The 17,274-nt window shown below is 40.0% G+C and overlaps 1 protein-coding gene across 1 annotated transcript in view; it reads right to left on the reverse strand.

The window, feature by feature from the left end:
• Positions 1 to 16,059, reverse strand: part of FAM98B (family with sequence similarity 98 member B) — a 31,569-nt gene extending 15,510 nt beyond the window's left edge. The window contains exons 1-6 of the mRNA XM_050954856.1: positions 15,970 to 16,059; positions 13,636 to 13,784; positions 11,018 to 11,152; positions 9,251 to 9,429; positions 2,250 to 2,330; positions 1,730 to 1,846 (exon numbers count right to left, since the gene is read on the reverse strand). Coding sequence (XP_050810813.1) covers positions 1,730 to 1,846; positions 2,250 to 2,330; positions 9,251 to 9,429; positions 11,018 to 11,152; positions 13,636 to 13,784; positions 15,970 to 16,034 — 726 coding nt within the window. The 5' untranslated portion in view covers positions 16,035 to 16,059. The remainder of the gene's footprint in view (positions 1 to 1,729; positions 1,847 to 2,249; positions 2,331 to 9,250; positions 9,430 to 11,017; positions 11,153 to 13,635; positions 13,785 to 15,969) is intronic.
• Positions 16,060 to 17,274: the final 1,215 nt, after the last annotated feature.

Below are 17,274 nucleotides of genomic sequence, written 5' to 3' on the forward strand. Positions count from 1 at the left end.
ATATTTATAGGATGAAGAATTTTCTCCTGGGAAGCAGTGACTCTGAAAAAGATTTGGGAGTCAGGACCGGTAATCAGCTGAACACAAGCTCCCACTGTGACATAAAAGGATTCAGGAATGCATAAACATGAGAGTCTTGAGTAGAAAGAATTATTTTGCCTCTACGTTTGACACTGGTGTGACCACTGCTGGAATACTGTGTCCAGTTCTGGTGCTCACAATTCAAGAAGGATGTTAATAAATTGGAGAAGGTTCAAAGAAAAGCCACGAGAATGATTAAAGTATTAAAAAACATGCCTTATAGTGACTATTTAGCTTAAAGAGAAGGTTAAAAGTGACTTGATTAAAGTGTAAATATGTATGTGGGGAACAAATATTTAATAATGGGCTCTTCAGTCTAGGAGAGAAAAGATTTAATATGATCCTATCGCTGGAAGTTGGAGCTAGAAAAATTGTGATGGAAATAAGGTGTAAATTTGTAACCACTGGAACAATTTACCAAGGGTTGTAGTGGATTCTCCATCACAGATAATTTTTAAATCAAGATTGGCGGTTTCTCTAAAAAGTATGCTGTAGGAATTATTTTGGGGAAATTCTATGACCAGTGTTTTTCAGGTCAAAGTAGATGTCTCACAATGGTCCCTTCTGGTCGTGGAATCGATGATTTTTATTTTTTTTTTTTATTTTTTTTTTTTGCAAAGGCAGTGGGGACTGTTTCAGATTTTGTCTCGGCCTCCCCAAAATCTCTTAGCACTCCTCATAATACTTCTCTACCTTTCAGAGATGCTGGGATGATTAATACTCTCTTTTTTTCAAGTATTCATATATGAAGACAGTGAGCACCATAGAAATGCTTAGACGTGATCTGAAAACATACTCATAGACATTAGGATAGTGGGACAGTTACTGATGCGTAAATGGTTTGTTCCACAGTATTTTTTAAGTCTTTTGGAAAAACTATAACACCAACGGGCATACCCTATAGTAGTGATTTGGAAGCTTCCCCATGAGGCAGATACCACCTTTCTAGCTCACTGAACCATTACTGATAATTGTGAATTTTTCTGATAAAAGCCACTATCCCCCTTGATAAAGTATGAACTGAAACTAGCAGAGGAGAGACAAATGGCTAGCTGAGTAGGTCACAGAATCATAGAATATCAGGGTTGGAAAGGACCTCAGGAGGTCACTTAGTCCAATCCCCAGCTCAAAGCAGGACCAATTCCCAGACAGATTTTTGCCCCAGATCCCTGAATGGCCCCCTCAAAGACTGAACTCACAACCCTGGGTTTAGTAGGCCAATGCTCAAACCACTGATCTATCCCTCCCCTGCCTTGTGCTTGGTTCAAAAGCTTGGGGTTAATTAACTGGCAGCCTTCAGTTAGTAGGTTCTTTAGACCAATCCCAAGGATTCTGTAGCTCTCCTTGAGGGGTGGATGGGTGTGTCTGTATAAGAGACACTTTGAAGCTTTTTCCTACAATACCACAAGAGAAAAACAAAAGGAGACTGACATCTTCAAGTGAAGAACAACACTGGAATATATGTGGATCACAAGGATTGGTGGATTTGACTGTTTAGTCAAATCTTTCTCTCTCAACATGCAGGGAATGTACGTTACAAGTAGTGCTCAGAAAAGTTAGTTGTAATGAGATGTCTTCAGTAAGACAGCTTGGAGAACTGTAACAAACTACCACCACCTACAGGAAGCAAACAACAAAGCATGTTTACCTTTGCTCTATCAGACCATCCAAAGGATTGTACGGTCACATCAAGCCGCTTCATTAACATCCGACGACGACATTCATATTCACTGCGGAGAGCATCATTGATTTTTTCCAATCTTTCCTACAGCATTGCAATAAATAGGACAAATATTTGAGTCCATTAAAATACACAAGCTAACCTGCCTCACCAACGAAAATGTCTGTCAACAGCTGACCATCACGAAAAACCACTTAACAAAAATTAGGCTGTGACCAACTGCTACAACGTAATTTAATATCTTCTACAACTTTATATAAATTCATGTAACAAAATCGATCTATAAACAAACTAGTGTATGAAGTATTTGAACAGGATGTCATAAAGGTATTATACTATTAAATCAAATTTAACATTGAACATTCACTATCGCACTACTTAAAATAGAAATTGCAAAACAAGTATGAAAAGCCAGAAAAGTAAGGTCACCAGCATTAATTTTGCCCATTATATGAAATAAGAAAAGTAAAACGGAGAGGAGTTTTACCGTCTGATCAGGATTCAAAGGTGTTGTTAGCAGTGGTTTCCCTACATGGGTATTTTTAACTTTTGAAAGAATGTCCTTGATCTGAAACAAAACACATGAACACACATACCCTTCTCAGAAAACAACTCATACTCCCAAACGTACTTCAGCACAAGTTTTTACCAAAAATTGGTCCTATTATGGGGTGTTCAATATCTTCATATAAAATTAGACTAGGATATTTTAGCTTGCTAACATCCCTTGTAAAAGGAAGTCTCAAATATTTTCAAAGCAGGGACCACATCTTACCAATGAGACAATTACTTACAGTGAAAATTAGAATGAGTGAAGTATTTTAGCTATCTAATGCAATGTAGCAGCTGGAAACAAGGAAACCCAGCACCAAATGACCCATCAGCAATTGTGAAGTGAAATATTTTGGGAGCAACTACCTCATATATAAAGCTAAAGATAAGCGCTAGTATTAAAAGTAGTAGGTAAAGATCTTGTCTTGCCACTTGTCTCTGAATCCCATTACTACCGTTCTTCTGTATCCAATTCTACATCCTTATCTTCAGAGGTCTGACCAGCACCACCCCTGCTTAAATTTCTGCCTTTAGTTTCTTATTTCCCCTTGTGTTCTCTATGCTCCCCTCTACCTTCCTTCTAACTGCTCTATCTGCATCATCCCTTTCATCATAGTAAACTGTTCCATACCACCTTGATATTACTTCCCTCTTCACTCAGCTGTTTTCTTCATGTGCAGTTCTTCAACTGGCCTCAAAGTCATGTAGAAATTATATGGGCAGTCATTGAAATGTTTGATCCTTTATGCAGGAGTCTGCGTATCAAAACTGTATAGTCCATAACAAATTTAGGACGTAAACTTGGGATTCTTTGAGAAGACACGGTACCCTCATTAATTTTTCTTTTTTAAAACAAAACAGTGGATGATTATTGTCTAAATAAACAAATGAAGATAAAGCTAGAAATGATGCAATTTACACTCTATGAAGGATAATTATGGCATCTCATGAGTTTAAGAAAGGATGCCATTATAACCCTAGACCCAAGGCAAACCAACAGATCATTTCCTCAAGGCTGAAATTATCTGCATGTACACACTCAGGCATTTGTAGAAGATACATGGTATAAGGATAAATTCCAAATTCTCTTTCCACTAAAACGCCAACAATCCTAGACCTTTCTGTCAGAGGGTAGAGAGCTGCCATATTTTATATACATTACAGGATCTTGGCAATAATTGTTAAGAAGAAGCTTTAGGCTATCACTGGGAATCAAAATCTACAGCATCATCAATGCATTAAGAAACCTATTTTAGTAGCAATATTTTTAAGTGAGTTAATTCATTCCCCTCTTTTCCTATCTGATTCATGGTTTTATTTTTCTTGGTGTCAACAAAACCAAGAGGAAAATTTCTGTTCAGTATGTCTCATATGAGTGTTTATATAGCCCGAGGAGAGCAAGAACCTTTCCACTACTTTTCTTTTGAAAAATATGGCATTTTGTGTTTGTTTTCCCATACATCATCAGTGATACAGACAGAAAGCACTCAAGTAATTTTCTTCAAATTGTAATTTCGCCTACAACAGATTGTTAACCAAGAACACACCAAAATGAGTAGAAAACTGTCTGGAAACTTACTAGTTTGACTCCAGCACAAAATGGCCTGCTAGATAGTAGAAGGTAATCCTCTAGTGGTTTAGAATCTCCTCTGCCACCCCCTCCCCAGTGCTGCTCACATTGAGACTATGGATAAGAAAAGAGGACATGGCCAGGGCTTCCTTATACCCCACTGATCCCCCATCTGCTATACTGGCTCCTTGAGGGCATCAGCAGCCTGCATAATTTACAGCCAACTTCTGGCTTGTCCAAATTAACAGGGTGACTATTATGATGTATATCCATACCAAGATCAGGAGAATTTCAAGCGATGTGTTCATATACTAGCATGAGCTGCGCATTTCTCAGCCATAGCCAAGGGCCTGGCCACAGTGCCTGGATGTTAGTAAACTATTTGTATACCATATCACAACATCTGCCTCAAAAGTCAAATTGGCTTAAATAAATACTACCATGGGACTTGAAAAATGGCTGAAAGGTCATGAACTAAAGTTAATAAATAGCAAAGTAACAACCTTTGCGGTAGCAGAGCTGGTGAACTGCACGGATCGATGGGAAGAGGGAACAAGAAGCACATTAAATGACAATTAGAAATGACACTGAAAGAAGAAGTTGCGCACACACACAGCTGGGGACAGAAATTAAATTTTAAATGCTCTAATGAGATCACAAAGAAAAGCAAAATGTATCAAAGTGAGATTCACTTTGGAAAAAATACAAACCCAGACATCTGAGAGGAAAAAGAAAAAATTTAAAACAAGCATAATGTGGGAAAGAAAAAACCTGGAAAGCACTGATGCTGAAAAAGACCTAGAAATGAGAGTTAACAGCAAATCAGACATGAATTTGCAATGGGACAGGGTTACTACTATAATTCTTGGCTCCAAATCCAACAATCGTTAGGAAGAAGCCATAAACACAGATAATATGCTCAATATAGGACAGGCACAATTGGAATGCTCAGGTCAGCTCCATGCACCTATCACTAGCATAAAGATTGAGACATAATAGGGAATCTAGAAAACAGGAACAAGGAGAAGTGGGTTGGAGGAATGGACTCATGAGGAAAGATTAAGAAGTGCTAAATGCATATGGTTTAGCAATATCAAGGGAGGAAGGAGAGAGACAACTCTCTTAATATTTACAGACAACACACAAAGGTAGACTATACCATATGCAATGAAACTAAGCAACAGACAATTTAAACATCAGGAACAGTGTCCTCAAAATCAGTTGCCCCATTGTTTATAAGAAACTAGCCAAAAACTGTAAGATGTTCTAGAGGGAACAACCTTGTATTGGCTGGGAGATTAAAACGATGAGCTGTGAAAATTTCTCTAACTTCTATAGCACACTTTCGTGATTTTAAAAGAATACATACAGACTTCCATCCAGAGTCAACTTTATAATTCAGCAACATTAATTTAAATAGCAGTAACATTTGGGTATGCCTACACTGCAGCAGCACCACTATCAACAGAGTCTGGGCATGAGCAGCCACACTACAAAGCCATACACAAGTTACTGTGTCCTCGCTGGTGCTCTACTCACCCATGTGTGTCACTAGGCCTTTTGGGGGCATATCCGATGGTTCTTTGTGCTGCTACAAGTGGAATCGCTCTGTGATTCTTTCCCAGTGAGTTGTGGGAGAATTTGTTTGTTGTCTGGGCACACAGGGGAATTCGGGAGAAGGCACTGGACAACTATCAGCACACATGTGCTTTAGCACAGGTTCTCACTGCAAACTGGTTGGGTTACCAGCCAGCGTGAAAGCAGCACACATGCTTTAGTCTACTGTCCCAAACAAGCCAGCAAACCTGAATAGACAGCACCAATAAACGCATGTCTCCAGTATTTTGCATGTGGAACTGAGAGCGGTTAACAGAAATACCCAGATAAGAGCCTAGGCTAACTCTACCATGAAGACATACCCTTTAAAGCAAATTTAGAAACATGCATTATGAAAGCAACCTCAACATATGGTTGTTGTGTACTTAAACAGATGAATAAATCCAAGTCCTAAAAGACAACCGATCCATCATAATTCCAGAAGTCATAGCTGCAGAAGCACACAATTGACTAATTAAGAGATATTTTTACAATGTCATTGTCACCAATGTGCATTTCTAGGGCAATTCTGAGATTATTTGTATCCTTTCGTAAATATGTTAGTCACTGAATCATTTGATCTGTTTTTCTACTGTTTAAAAAGATACAGCCAAGTTTCTGGTTATTACACTAAAATCTATTACGTTTTAAAATATGCAGTTATCCTGTACCTACCAATTAAAAATCCCATGCGTTAAATCTGCTTTCTTCCTTTCCTTTAAGCCTATAACTGTTTCATAAGTTTTAAAAGTTCCATGCACACAAAAAAGTCAAGCAAAAGCTGGACAAATTGTGAGGCCCTGGGGGTATAAATCAAAGACGCATAAAGATTCTACAATATTTCTACAAGCGTTGGGACAAGGAAAACTTTAAAATGTATAAAATGAGTATGTGAAGATACAATTGCACCATTAATTCTTAATAGTTGCATAGAATCTGGCACAATGGATTAATACACTAGTTTTGATACTTATGAAGGCCCCAAAGCAAGCATAGCTGGTATCCATTCATTGCTGAATTGGCAGGAATTTTGGAAGAGAAGTACCAAATAGTTTTCACATAAAAAGAAAAGTTTGCATTGGAATTTTCTGTTTGTTTCGGTATCTGCTACATAAAAGTTACAGCAGTAATATTTTTATACATCAGTGCAGACAAAGGATATCTCTTTGGGGGAAAAAACCTTCATGTTTGCCAGATATAGACCTGGGAGATATAAGAGTCTGATGTATATTTGCTGTATTCCTTATTTTAAACCCATTCTGTCAGATATATACATATACGTATACACACACCTGTTGCTCTGCTCAACATTCAGAATGACGGGTTCTTTTGTTTCAAAACTAGAGCAATATAGGCCTTCCACGAGAGCTCCTCATGAATCAGTCTTATGTTGTGTAACTATTTCAGTGATGATATCAGATGTGGTGCACGTCTTATATTATTTTTATATATATATTATATATGAATGAGAGAGAGAAATAAAGTGTGTGTACGCGCGCACACACACACACACACACACACAAATTGCAGTTCAGACTACAGGGCTTGCAGCAGTCTGCCTAACTACAGGATGAAACTGTTTACCCTACATGCTCTTGCCTAGCCACTTCAGACAACCTCCCTTTTATGGCAGAATTATGAAATAATTTTCATTTGACATTAAATACTTCTCCATTTTTTTTTTTCAGCATATAGGCCAAATCTAAATTTTAAAAGTGCTTATATTGAGCTACTGAAAAAAAAATGACAGGGACTAGTCAAGGGTCATATAGAATTACACTTGATAGTTAACCAGCTGGGAATGTGATGAATTTTATCTTCACGTAATACCCATTGCTAAATTGAGTATTAATAGTGTGAAATGGTTTTTCAAAGGCCTTTTCAACTAAATTAGAATCCAGGATTCCTCTTGAATTTTACAGTAAAACCAGCAGATGCAGTGCAGTTGTTAGTGCTAAGTGAACCTGAATGGACTTCTAGTGAAGTGGTCTTTTAATGCTGTTGTATAACTTTTCATTATGGCACACAGATGTACATAGGAATGTTTAGTACTAGCAGCTGTGTGTGTACTAAACATTCAAAGTAATGATCCTGAGCTGAAAATGTAGGTTTAAAATTATTCGCTTGAAAAGATTTCTTTTGTTGTCTCTTACAACTTTGACAACATGATTTAAGCAATCAGACTAGGGGTATGCATACACTGCAATTAGACACTATGGCTGGTCCATCCCAGCTGTCTCAGGCTCATAGGGCAGTTTAACTGCAGTGTGGACGTTCAGGTTTGGGCTCTGGGACCCTCCCACCTCACAGGCCCGTGCCTGAACATTTACACTGCAATTAAACAGTCCCTTAGCCAAGCCCGAGTCAGCTGGCACAGGCCAGCCGTGGGGTTTTGATCCCTGTGTAGACATACCGTACGTGAGGTTTTTTGAATTTTACAGAGATCTGCTGGCTGGGCTAGTTGCCCATAAATCTTACTGATTTTGAGAACCAGGGAGAAAACAGTTGATTAAAAAGAGATAGCAAATAAGTAGGGTTGTCGATTAATTGCAGATAACTCATGGGTTTAACTCAAAAAAATTAATCGTAGTTTAAATCGCACTGTTAAACAATAGAATACCAATTGAAATTTATTAAACATTTTTCGATGTTTTTCTACATTTTCAAATATACTGATTTTAATTACAACACAGAATACAAAGTGTACAGTGCTCACTTTATATTATTTTTATTACAAATATCTGCACTGTAAAAATGATAAATATTTTTCCAATTCACCTCATACAAGTAGTATAGGGCAATCTCTATCGTGAAAGTGCAACTTACAAATGTAGTTTTTTTTTGGTTACATAACTGCACTCAAAAACAAAACAATGTAAAAGGTTAGAATACAAATCCACTCAGTCCTATTCCTTTTTCAGCCAATCGCTAAGACAAACAAGTTTGTTTACATTTACAGGAGGTAGTCTTGCCCGTTTCTTATTTACAGTGTCACCTGAAGGTGTGAACAGGCGTTCACATGACACATTTGTAGCCAGCATTGCAAGATATTTTTGTGCCAGATATGCTGAAGATTGATATGTCCCTTCATGCTCCGGCCACCAATCCACAGGACATGTTTTCATGCTGACGACACTCTTTAAAAAATAATTATTAAATACATCTGTGACTCAACTCCTTGGGGAAGAATATATGTCTCCCCATATATTTCATGTTATAGCAGTCTCAGATGATGACCCAGCACCTGTTGTTCATTTTAAGAACACTTTCACTCCAGATTTGGCAAAATGCAAAGAAGGTACCAGTGTGAGATTTCTAAAGATAGCTACAGCACTTCACCTAGATTTAAGAATCTGAAGTGCCTTCCAAAATCTCAGAGGATGAGGTGTGGCACATGCTTTCAGAAGTCTTAAAGAACAACACTCCGATGCGGAAACTACACAAGACAAACCATGAAAAAAGAAAATCAACCTTCTGCTAGTGGCATCGGACTCAGATGATGTAAATGAACATGTGTCGGTCCCCACTTCTTTGGATTGTTATCAAGCAAAACCCATCATCAGCATGGACACGTCTTCTGGAATGGTAGTTGAAGCATGAAGGGACATAAGAATCTTTAGTGCATCTGGCACATAAATACAGGGTTGAACAATTTTCAAAACCAGAATACCTTTGTGCTAGTTGGACAGGACTTTAATGAACTAGAATGTTGGGTCTCACACTTAAAAGACATACACTAAAAGAATATTTAAAGATTAAAAATTCTGTACCTTTGACTCCACGTCGCTTAACAAGAGAGGAATGTCAGAAGATGATGGCTTTGATAGGCCCAGCGAGTCACAGAGAGTTTGCACTTCCTGATAGATTTCATTATTCTTTTCCAAATGAGAACTTTTAAGTTGCTTGCTGTGCAAAATCTGTAAAGCTTGAAGCTCTGTACTTAAAAATACTAGAGAGAAAAAAAAAGTGTCATAATAGCATTTTTAAGACATCTTAAATATTTTTGTGCCTGTATTCTCATAGTAAATAAAACATACATGTAATAGAAACATAACAGAAAAGGAGTAGGCAGAGTCTGCAAATTTAATGAAAAATACCAAAGAGTTACTATTTTATTCAAACTAATTAGAAAGAGTTATAAGCATGTAATTGGTTGGTACTCAGTTTTTTGGGAAGAGGCCTACTTCCTTCCTGACAAAGACTACCAATATAATTCTGTTTTTCTCTAATATGGGATTTTCTTATAATTTTTTCAGATTCATCATAAGCGAGTTATATTTCCTCTAGAAATCCTCAAAATATTGCCCTTATATGTGAAACTGGCAGTGCCACCTATTAAGATTGCCTAACATGTCACATTACAAGACCCCGTTTTCAGTTGTTTATAAAACTTTGCCAAACTTTAATCGTCCGGGCTGAAGTCTTTCAAGCTGAGTTCATAAGTCATGAAAGGTGAAAACTAAGGTTGCCTACGCGATCATGTCATTAAAGAGTGTATCATAATCTATACAGCATGAATTAAGGTTGACAGACAAGCTTATTTCTAGCATTTCCTAACTTTTGAGCACTTGACTTTGCAACCTCAGGCCTGGTCTACACTTAAAAGTTAAAAATTAAGTCCCAATCTGAATCTCTATGTCCAACCAGTTCAAGCTTTCCCTCCACACACGTATCACTGTGCTTCCAGTGCCAGCCTCCTTGTCCAGCCAGTCTCTCGGGCTCCTTATCCCAACATATCTCCCTGCCCCACAGGTCCAGCTCTCGTCCCCATTACATTTGAGTCAGGCAGTTTCTTCCTCCACGCTACCTAAGTGCCAGCAGGGAGGTCACTGAGAGCACAGGAGAGAGACAGACTCCCTGCTCTCAGTTTCACTGCGATACCTAACCTGAAGCAGCTGTTACAGGGAAAGTCCAGCTTCTTCCCTGTATCTCCAGGCTGGAGCATTTGCAGTTATTCTGTTGGGATGGCACATGTACAGTCTGGTGACACACAGGAACTATGAATGGCTGCAGCATGCTCAGTGCTGATGGAATCTTCAAATATCTTAGCTACTTTAATCTCAGCTAAAGCACTCACATACAGATGCACAGGCAACATTTATGCTGGTATTTTCTAACTTTTGCATGCTTGACTTTGAAAAGTTAATATTCTTTAAACACAGTTTTTGGTGTGTAATATAATTAGCAACCAGAAAACAGTGTATTCTGACACTCAGAATGGGGGAGGTAGAGCATCACTGATGTTAAACAACTAGTATTTTCTATGCCACTTGAACTCTAAAGACTATTGGGTATTCTTAATTACTGCACAAAACTGCCACTGAGTTATACTTATAGATCAAGGGCTTCAGAACATAACTGTGAAGACAAATATGAGGCAAAAGAAATATCAACACTGAAGACAGCGGAAGATAAGCAACCAAAAATGTGGAACATAAACGATGTTAGAGATGAGAAATATGCAAAACATTAAATAAGAGGACAAAGAGCTTACAAAAAACAAAATTATTGCAAGATGGAAAATTGTCACAACTTACACAGGAGTTTAAGACAGTCCTCTTTCTTTTTTAACCTGTCCTTAATATCTCCAGACACAAGTGTTGAATATGGGCAAGCCATTTCTTTTAAAAAACCACTAATCTCAAGCTGGAAGCTCTCTACATCTTCCCCACCTTAAGAAAATAAGAAAAAAAGAAAGATCATTGCAAAATTCAATGTTTTTTAATTTTATTTTAAACTCAAATTTGTTATTAAGAAAATTAATTATAATTACAAGTTTAAACATAACATATTAGTTTATGGTAGAGACCAATCCAACAGGACTTGCTGTTATCTTAAATTAAAAACTGAGTCCTATACGTAAATAAGCAACAATTTTAAATTAGAAGAAACACCACCTGCATATTTCAAAACCAGAAGAGAAGGCTATAATGATCCTCCAAGTAACCAACACAATCAATTGAAGTGGACTAGCAGTTTACATTCCCTTCAAACCATAACAACATGGTTGTCATTTTTATATCATAAATCACAGACCATAGTTAGGGCTCTACTAAATTCACAGTCCATTTTGGTCAATTTCATTGTCATGGGGTTTTTTAAATAGTGAATTTCATGATTTCAGCTATTTAAATCTGAAATTTCATGGTGTTGTAATTGTAGGGGTCCTGACCCCAAAAGGAGTTGGGAGAAGGGGGAGAAGAGGAAGGAGAGATTGCAATACTGCTACCCTTACTTCTGTACTGCTGCTGGAGCTGGAGAGTGGCATCTGTTGGCTGGGAGCCCAGCTCTGAAGGCAGAGCCACCGCCACCAGCAGCGCAGAAGTAAGGATTGCTTGGTATGTTATTGCCACCCTTACTTCTGCGCCACTGCTGCCAGGGTGCTGCCTTCAGTGCTAGGCACCTGGCCAACTGCCACTGCTCTCCAGCCACCCAGCTCTGAAGGCAGTGCAGAAGTAATACTGCAACCCCCTAAAATAATTTTGTGACTCCTCTGCAACTCCCTTTTGGGTCAGAACCCCCAATTTGAGAAACGCTGGGTCTCTCCCGTGAAATCTAGTCTTTTGTGTGCTTTTACCCTATACTATACAGATTCCACGGGGGGAAGGGAGGCAGATTTCACGGTCCGTGACCCGTTTTTCATCGTCGTGAATTTTGTAGGGCCCTAATCATAGTAATAGGATGAAATTTAATAGTGCAAAGTGCAAGGTCATGCACTTAGGAACTAACAACAGAAGTTTTTGCTATAAACTGGAGACCTGACTGGAAGTAACAGAGGAGGAGAAAGACCTAGGTCTATTGATTGATCGCAGGACCAAAGAAGGGCTACTAGCATGATCAGAGGAATGGAAAACCTACCTTATGAGAGGAGATTCAAAGAGCTTGGTTTGTTCAGCCTAACCCAGTGGTTTTCAACCTGTGGTCCACAGACCCCTGGGGTCCACAGACTCTAAAATTTCCAAAGGGGTCCGCATCTTCGTTTGAAATTTTTTAGGGGCCTGCAAATTCAAAAAAGGTTGAAAACCACTGGCCTAATCAAAAGAAGGCTGATGGGAGATATGATTTTCTCTATAAATACATCAGAGGGATAAATGCCAGGGATGGACAAAAATTATTTAAAGTGTCAGTGTTGATAAGAACAAATGGTTACATACTGGCCATCAATAAATTTAGGCTTGAAATTAGATAAAGGTTTCTAATCGTCAGAGGAGGAAAGTTCTGGAACAGCCTTCCAAGGGGAGTAGTGGAGGTAAAAAAAACCTAACTGGCTTCAAGACTGAGCTTGATAAGTTTATGGAGAGTGGTATGATGCCTACAATGGCATATAGCCGATCTGCAACTGCTAGTAGCAAATATCTCCAACAGCCATGGGACACTAGATAGGGAGGGCTCTGAGTTACTAGAGGGGATTTTTTCCCAGCTGGCTGGCTGGCAGGTTTGACCACATGACTGGGGTGTAACTGACTGCCTTATTTGGGGTTAGGAAGGAGTTTTCCCCAGGTCACATTGGTAGAGAGCGCAGGGGTTTCACCTTCCTCTGGGGTTTCACCTTCCTCTGCAGTATGGGGCATGTGTCACTTGCCCATTTAAACTAGCATAAATGGTGGATTCTCTGTAATGGAGGATTTTCATGATTTGAGGCCTTCGGTAACTCAGCCAGTGATTATAGGTCTATTACAGGAGTAGGCAGAAGAAGTCTGTAGCGTGCAACAAGCAGAAGGTCATACTAGGTGATAATGATGGTCCCTTCTGGCCTTAATGTCTATGAGTCTACCTCGCAGGATGTTTTCACACAAACAAGTTATGGAGGGAAAACTTAACTAAACGAGGTACATACATATTGTTTTATCATTTCATCACGAAAATATAAAGTCTAAATATAAAAGTGTAGGTTGTATGTAAATGCCTTTTTATAGTAAGGATGTTTTAAAAGAATTGAGAAAATTTTAAACAGTTAAAAACAGAACACACCAACACATGAGTTTTACCCTTGGGTTTGTTCTTTACTATAACTATCTTACTCCTAAGCATCAATACTGTTTCTTTGACTAAGATTACAAGGTTATTAGTAAACAAAACATAAATTATAAACAAACAGTCTTAAGCAACCACTACATTATTTCAATAAATTAAAGTTCAAATTCTGTGGAAATACCAGCTGTTGAAGTGATGCTTTCTTCCAGGTCACACACTGATTTTATTTCAGAACTTAACCAAACACAAAGCTCAGAAAAGTCTGGTGAAGATAATCCATTTTCTACTGCTTTGCTAAGTGCTTCCTCCTCTAACAGGGAACCTTTATACCTGAACAGGGGAAAAAAAAAAATACCAGTATAAAAAAAAAAAGTTTGATGAATACAGCACCGGGATTTTAAATTTATTTTCAGATAAGTTGCTTCATAGTAGTTAGAAACCGGATTAATCAATTACAATTTTTAGAATCACTGAATACATATTTCACAGATCTTACAAATTTTCCTAAATGTTAAATATTGTAAAAGAAGTTATGCAGCAGTAATGTTAATCTTCTGACAAGGCAGAATGTATTTAAGTGTTTTACATATCTGTGATACATAGACATTGTATTTATACTTTTATTTAAGATTTGGACTATGCTGAAGAGATTATAAAATAAGGATACAATTTAAATGGACTTAGTCAATTTAAAAAAAAGTTGTAAAGAAAACTGTTTTACCTATTATTTAATTGCTAGTAATTTGAAGTAATCTGAAAATCAAATATACTTCTCATTATTTATGCCTGTTTAGTTTCTGCATTTCCCTGAGTTTGGACGACAAAAACAAATGAAATCTCTTTCATTTTGCTCACTTTCAGTTTCTTGGTGCTGCAACCTTTTGGGGTACAGATACTATAGGGAAATGTTTAAAAACAGTTCTCATTGCAATTTTTAAAATTACACCGTAAACTCACCCTTATTTTAATTTCTTCAAATCATTATCTCTAGCATAGTTCACAGGACCTAGGTTTTTTCAGGATATGTTCTATTGTTGTGGGACTCGGTTCTCGATTAATTTCTGTACCAAGTAAAAGGCCATGCTGAATAGATTTCTCCTTTAGTTCTTGCTTGGGCTAATAGCATATAGGTGCTCAGATACCACATACATAGAACTTATATAGAACAGAAGAAATATCTTCATTGCCTTTTCGTAATCTCATGCAAGCTAACAATGTTTGCCATCATTTCTAGCTTTACAGATATAGAGGGTTAGTGTAACGCTTCCCTCTTCCACGAGATATGCATCTGAAATCTCTATTTCATGATTACACTTGAGGGAGAAATAAATATATATAGTTTTCACTATCCTAGTATGTTCAAAACCATTAAACGATTAACTCTAAATATGAGTCAAATAGGTAGTAAAACAAAGGAATTCTTGCTTTTTCATAGAATATGATCTAACTATATTCTCTATGAAACATCCAAGATTTTACCAATTTATGTGATTGTATTACTGATAGTGTCTGTATCAAGAAAGGGTTATTTTGAAATCTTAGGGCCCACTTCTGAGAAGTGCACTGTAAGTGCCGGTATGCAGCCCCACTGACTTCAATAGGGCTCTTCTTGAGTCCAAGTTTCCACCCACACGGACCAACTTGCAGGACGGGGACCCTATACTCAGAATTATTCCCAAGAAACGGAATGCAGTAGCACTTACTTTAAGGAAGGCAAAGTTTAATGAATACATTGGAGAAAAATACACATCCCCTATTTGGAGCATTTAACACTTATTGAGTTCTAGTCTTCCAGTAGTCATTTAATGGAATCCCTTATCATGATTGATATATTTCTTTTATTCTTGGCACTCTAGCCCTCTTCCCCTTTCAAAATAAGGTTCTGACAGGATAAGCACAAAACACCCAGACCTCCCGACTTAACACACACACGTACTATGGTTTACGAAGTCCCTGCACCCGTCCCTCGAGCCTGTGTGCCCACTGCTCCCATCCCCATCCCCACACCTCCCCCCGCCACGCGGCCCCCTCCAAAGGGTCGGTCCTTCCTAGGGGGGACAACAGCGTCTCTACCCCTTCTCACCCACACTGCCGGCGGGGGGGGGGGCGCACAACTCTTTGAATCAACACAGACCGTTGGCCCCCAAGGATCTCCTTGTGGGTGATTCTTCCGCCGCAGTTTCCCCTTCTTCCCACTCTCGCTCCCCCGCCCACCCCAGATCCCGGCTGGGGGCCATTTCTCGATACAAGGGACACGCCAGAGCAGGCGCCCCCGAGTCCTGCAGGAGCAGCCCCCGCCGCAGGCGGGCAGCGCTGGCGGAGGCCGAGCTGCTCACAAGGCTTCGGGGGCTGAAGCGAGGGACTGCGGCGCCGAGGATCCAGCGCCGGCTGCTGCAGTGGAGCTGCGGGGCCCGAGTGTTACCCCCAGCAAACGGGGCCCGTGTCGCCTCTGCACAGACAGACCCGGCGGTGCCGGAGGTTGCGAGGGCAAGAGGCCGCCCCCGCGCACACTCACCCCAAAGCCTCCAGCGCGTCTAGAACGTCGCTCTCCATTTTCAGCTCCTGCTCGCGCGCCCTCATCGCTGCCGGCGCGGCCCCGCCGCCCCCAGACTCCGCCCCTTGTCCCCGCTTCAAACAGGCCCCGCCCCGCATGGCCTTGGCTTCTCCCAGGGCCTCGGGTTCCGCCTCCACAAGCCCCGCCCCGCACGGCCCCGGGTGCCCGTCCCCTCGCTCACACAGGCCGCGTATTTGGTGGTGCCAGGTGCTGCTGGCCGACAACGACCGAGCCGGGCCTGGGCGCCTTTTACACACAAGCCCTCCCGGTGCGGGGACGCGCTGAACGGGGGAGCTTAAAAGGGTTACCGACCTGATAGGCAGAGAGAGTCCGAACCGCTTCCTGAAATGCTCAGGACATAGCCGGGCTCCCTCTGATCCCCCATCTCCATGCAGGGCCCGAGGAAGCAGGTCCGCAATTTGGGACAGGAAGTGGAGTGTCCTCTGGTGTCGTGCACGGCACCAGGCGAGCCTGACTCTGCCCCAGCCTTTCCCAGGCCACTTCCCAGAACCACCTGAGGCCAGAGTATCCGTGATAGGCTTCTGCAGGAAACTTTCTAGCTCATAGCAGGGTGACTGAGATGGATGTTAAGGATAAAGGAGGCCAGAGTTACACATGCACTTTTAAAACATTTTTCATGTCTTCCCACCTCCACACACACCTGCCCACAGCATTGACCTGGTCTCTGACCTCCCTCCATAGACTGCCCAGTCAGCCCTTGTGCTCTCTGACACATGGTTACTTGTCAGGACTTCCTCTGGTACTCCCTAATGTGAATGTGACTAAGAAACCCTTAATGCCAGCTGGCAAGAGAGTTACAGTTATCTTGATTCTGCTATGTACATCCTGCTTCAGCAAGTGAGGTCTTAAAACTGAGGGTCACACTGATCATTAATAAGCAACGAGTCCTGTGGCACCTTAAAGACTACCAGATGTATTGGAGCATAAGCTTTAGTGGGTGAATACCAACTTTGACAGACACATGATCATTAATATCATTGTGAAATGTATGTACAGATACTGTGTAAGGAGTTATGTGTATATACTGAAAATATGGTTTTAAAGTCTGGAATTTGCCAGCAAGTTAAAGAAGTATAGATTGGATGAATGAACTAGAAGGTGGATAGAAAGCTGGCTTCATCATCAGGCTCAATGGGTAGTGATCAACGACTCAATGTCTAGTTGGCAGCCAGTGTCAAGCAGAGTGCCCGAGAGGTCAGTCTGGGGCCAGTTTTGTTCAACATGTTCATTAATGAGCTGGATGAT

The sequence above is a fragment of the Gopherus flavomarginatus genome, chromosome 5 (genome assembly GCF_025201925.1).
Source record: "Gopherus flavomarginatus isolate rGopFla2 chromosome 5, rGopFla2.mat.asm, whole genome shotgun sequence".
NCBI lineage: Eukaryota > Metazoa > Chordata > Testudines > Testudinidae > Gopherus > Gopherus flavomarginatus.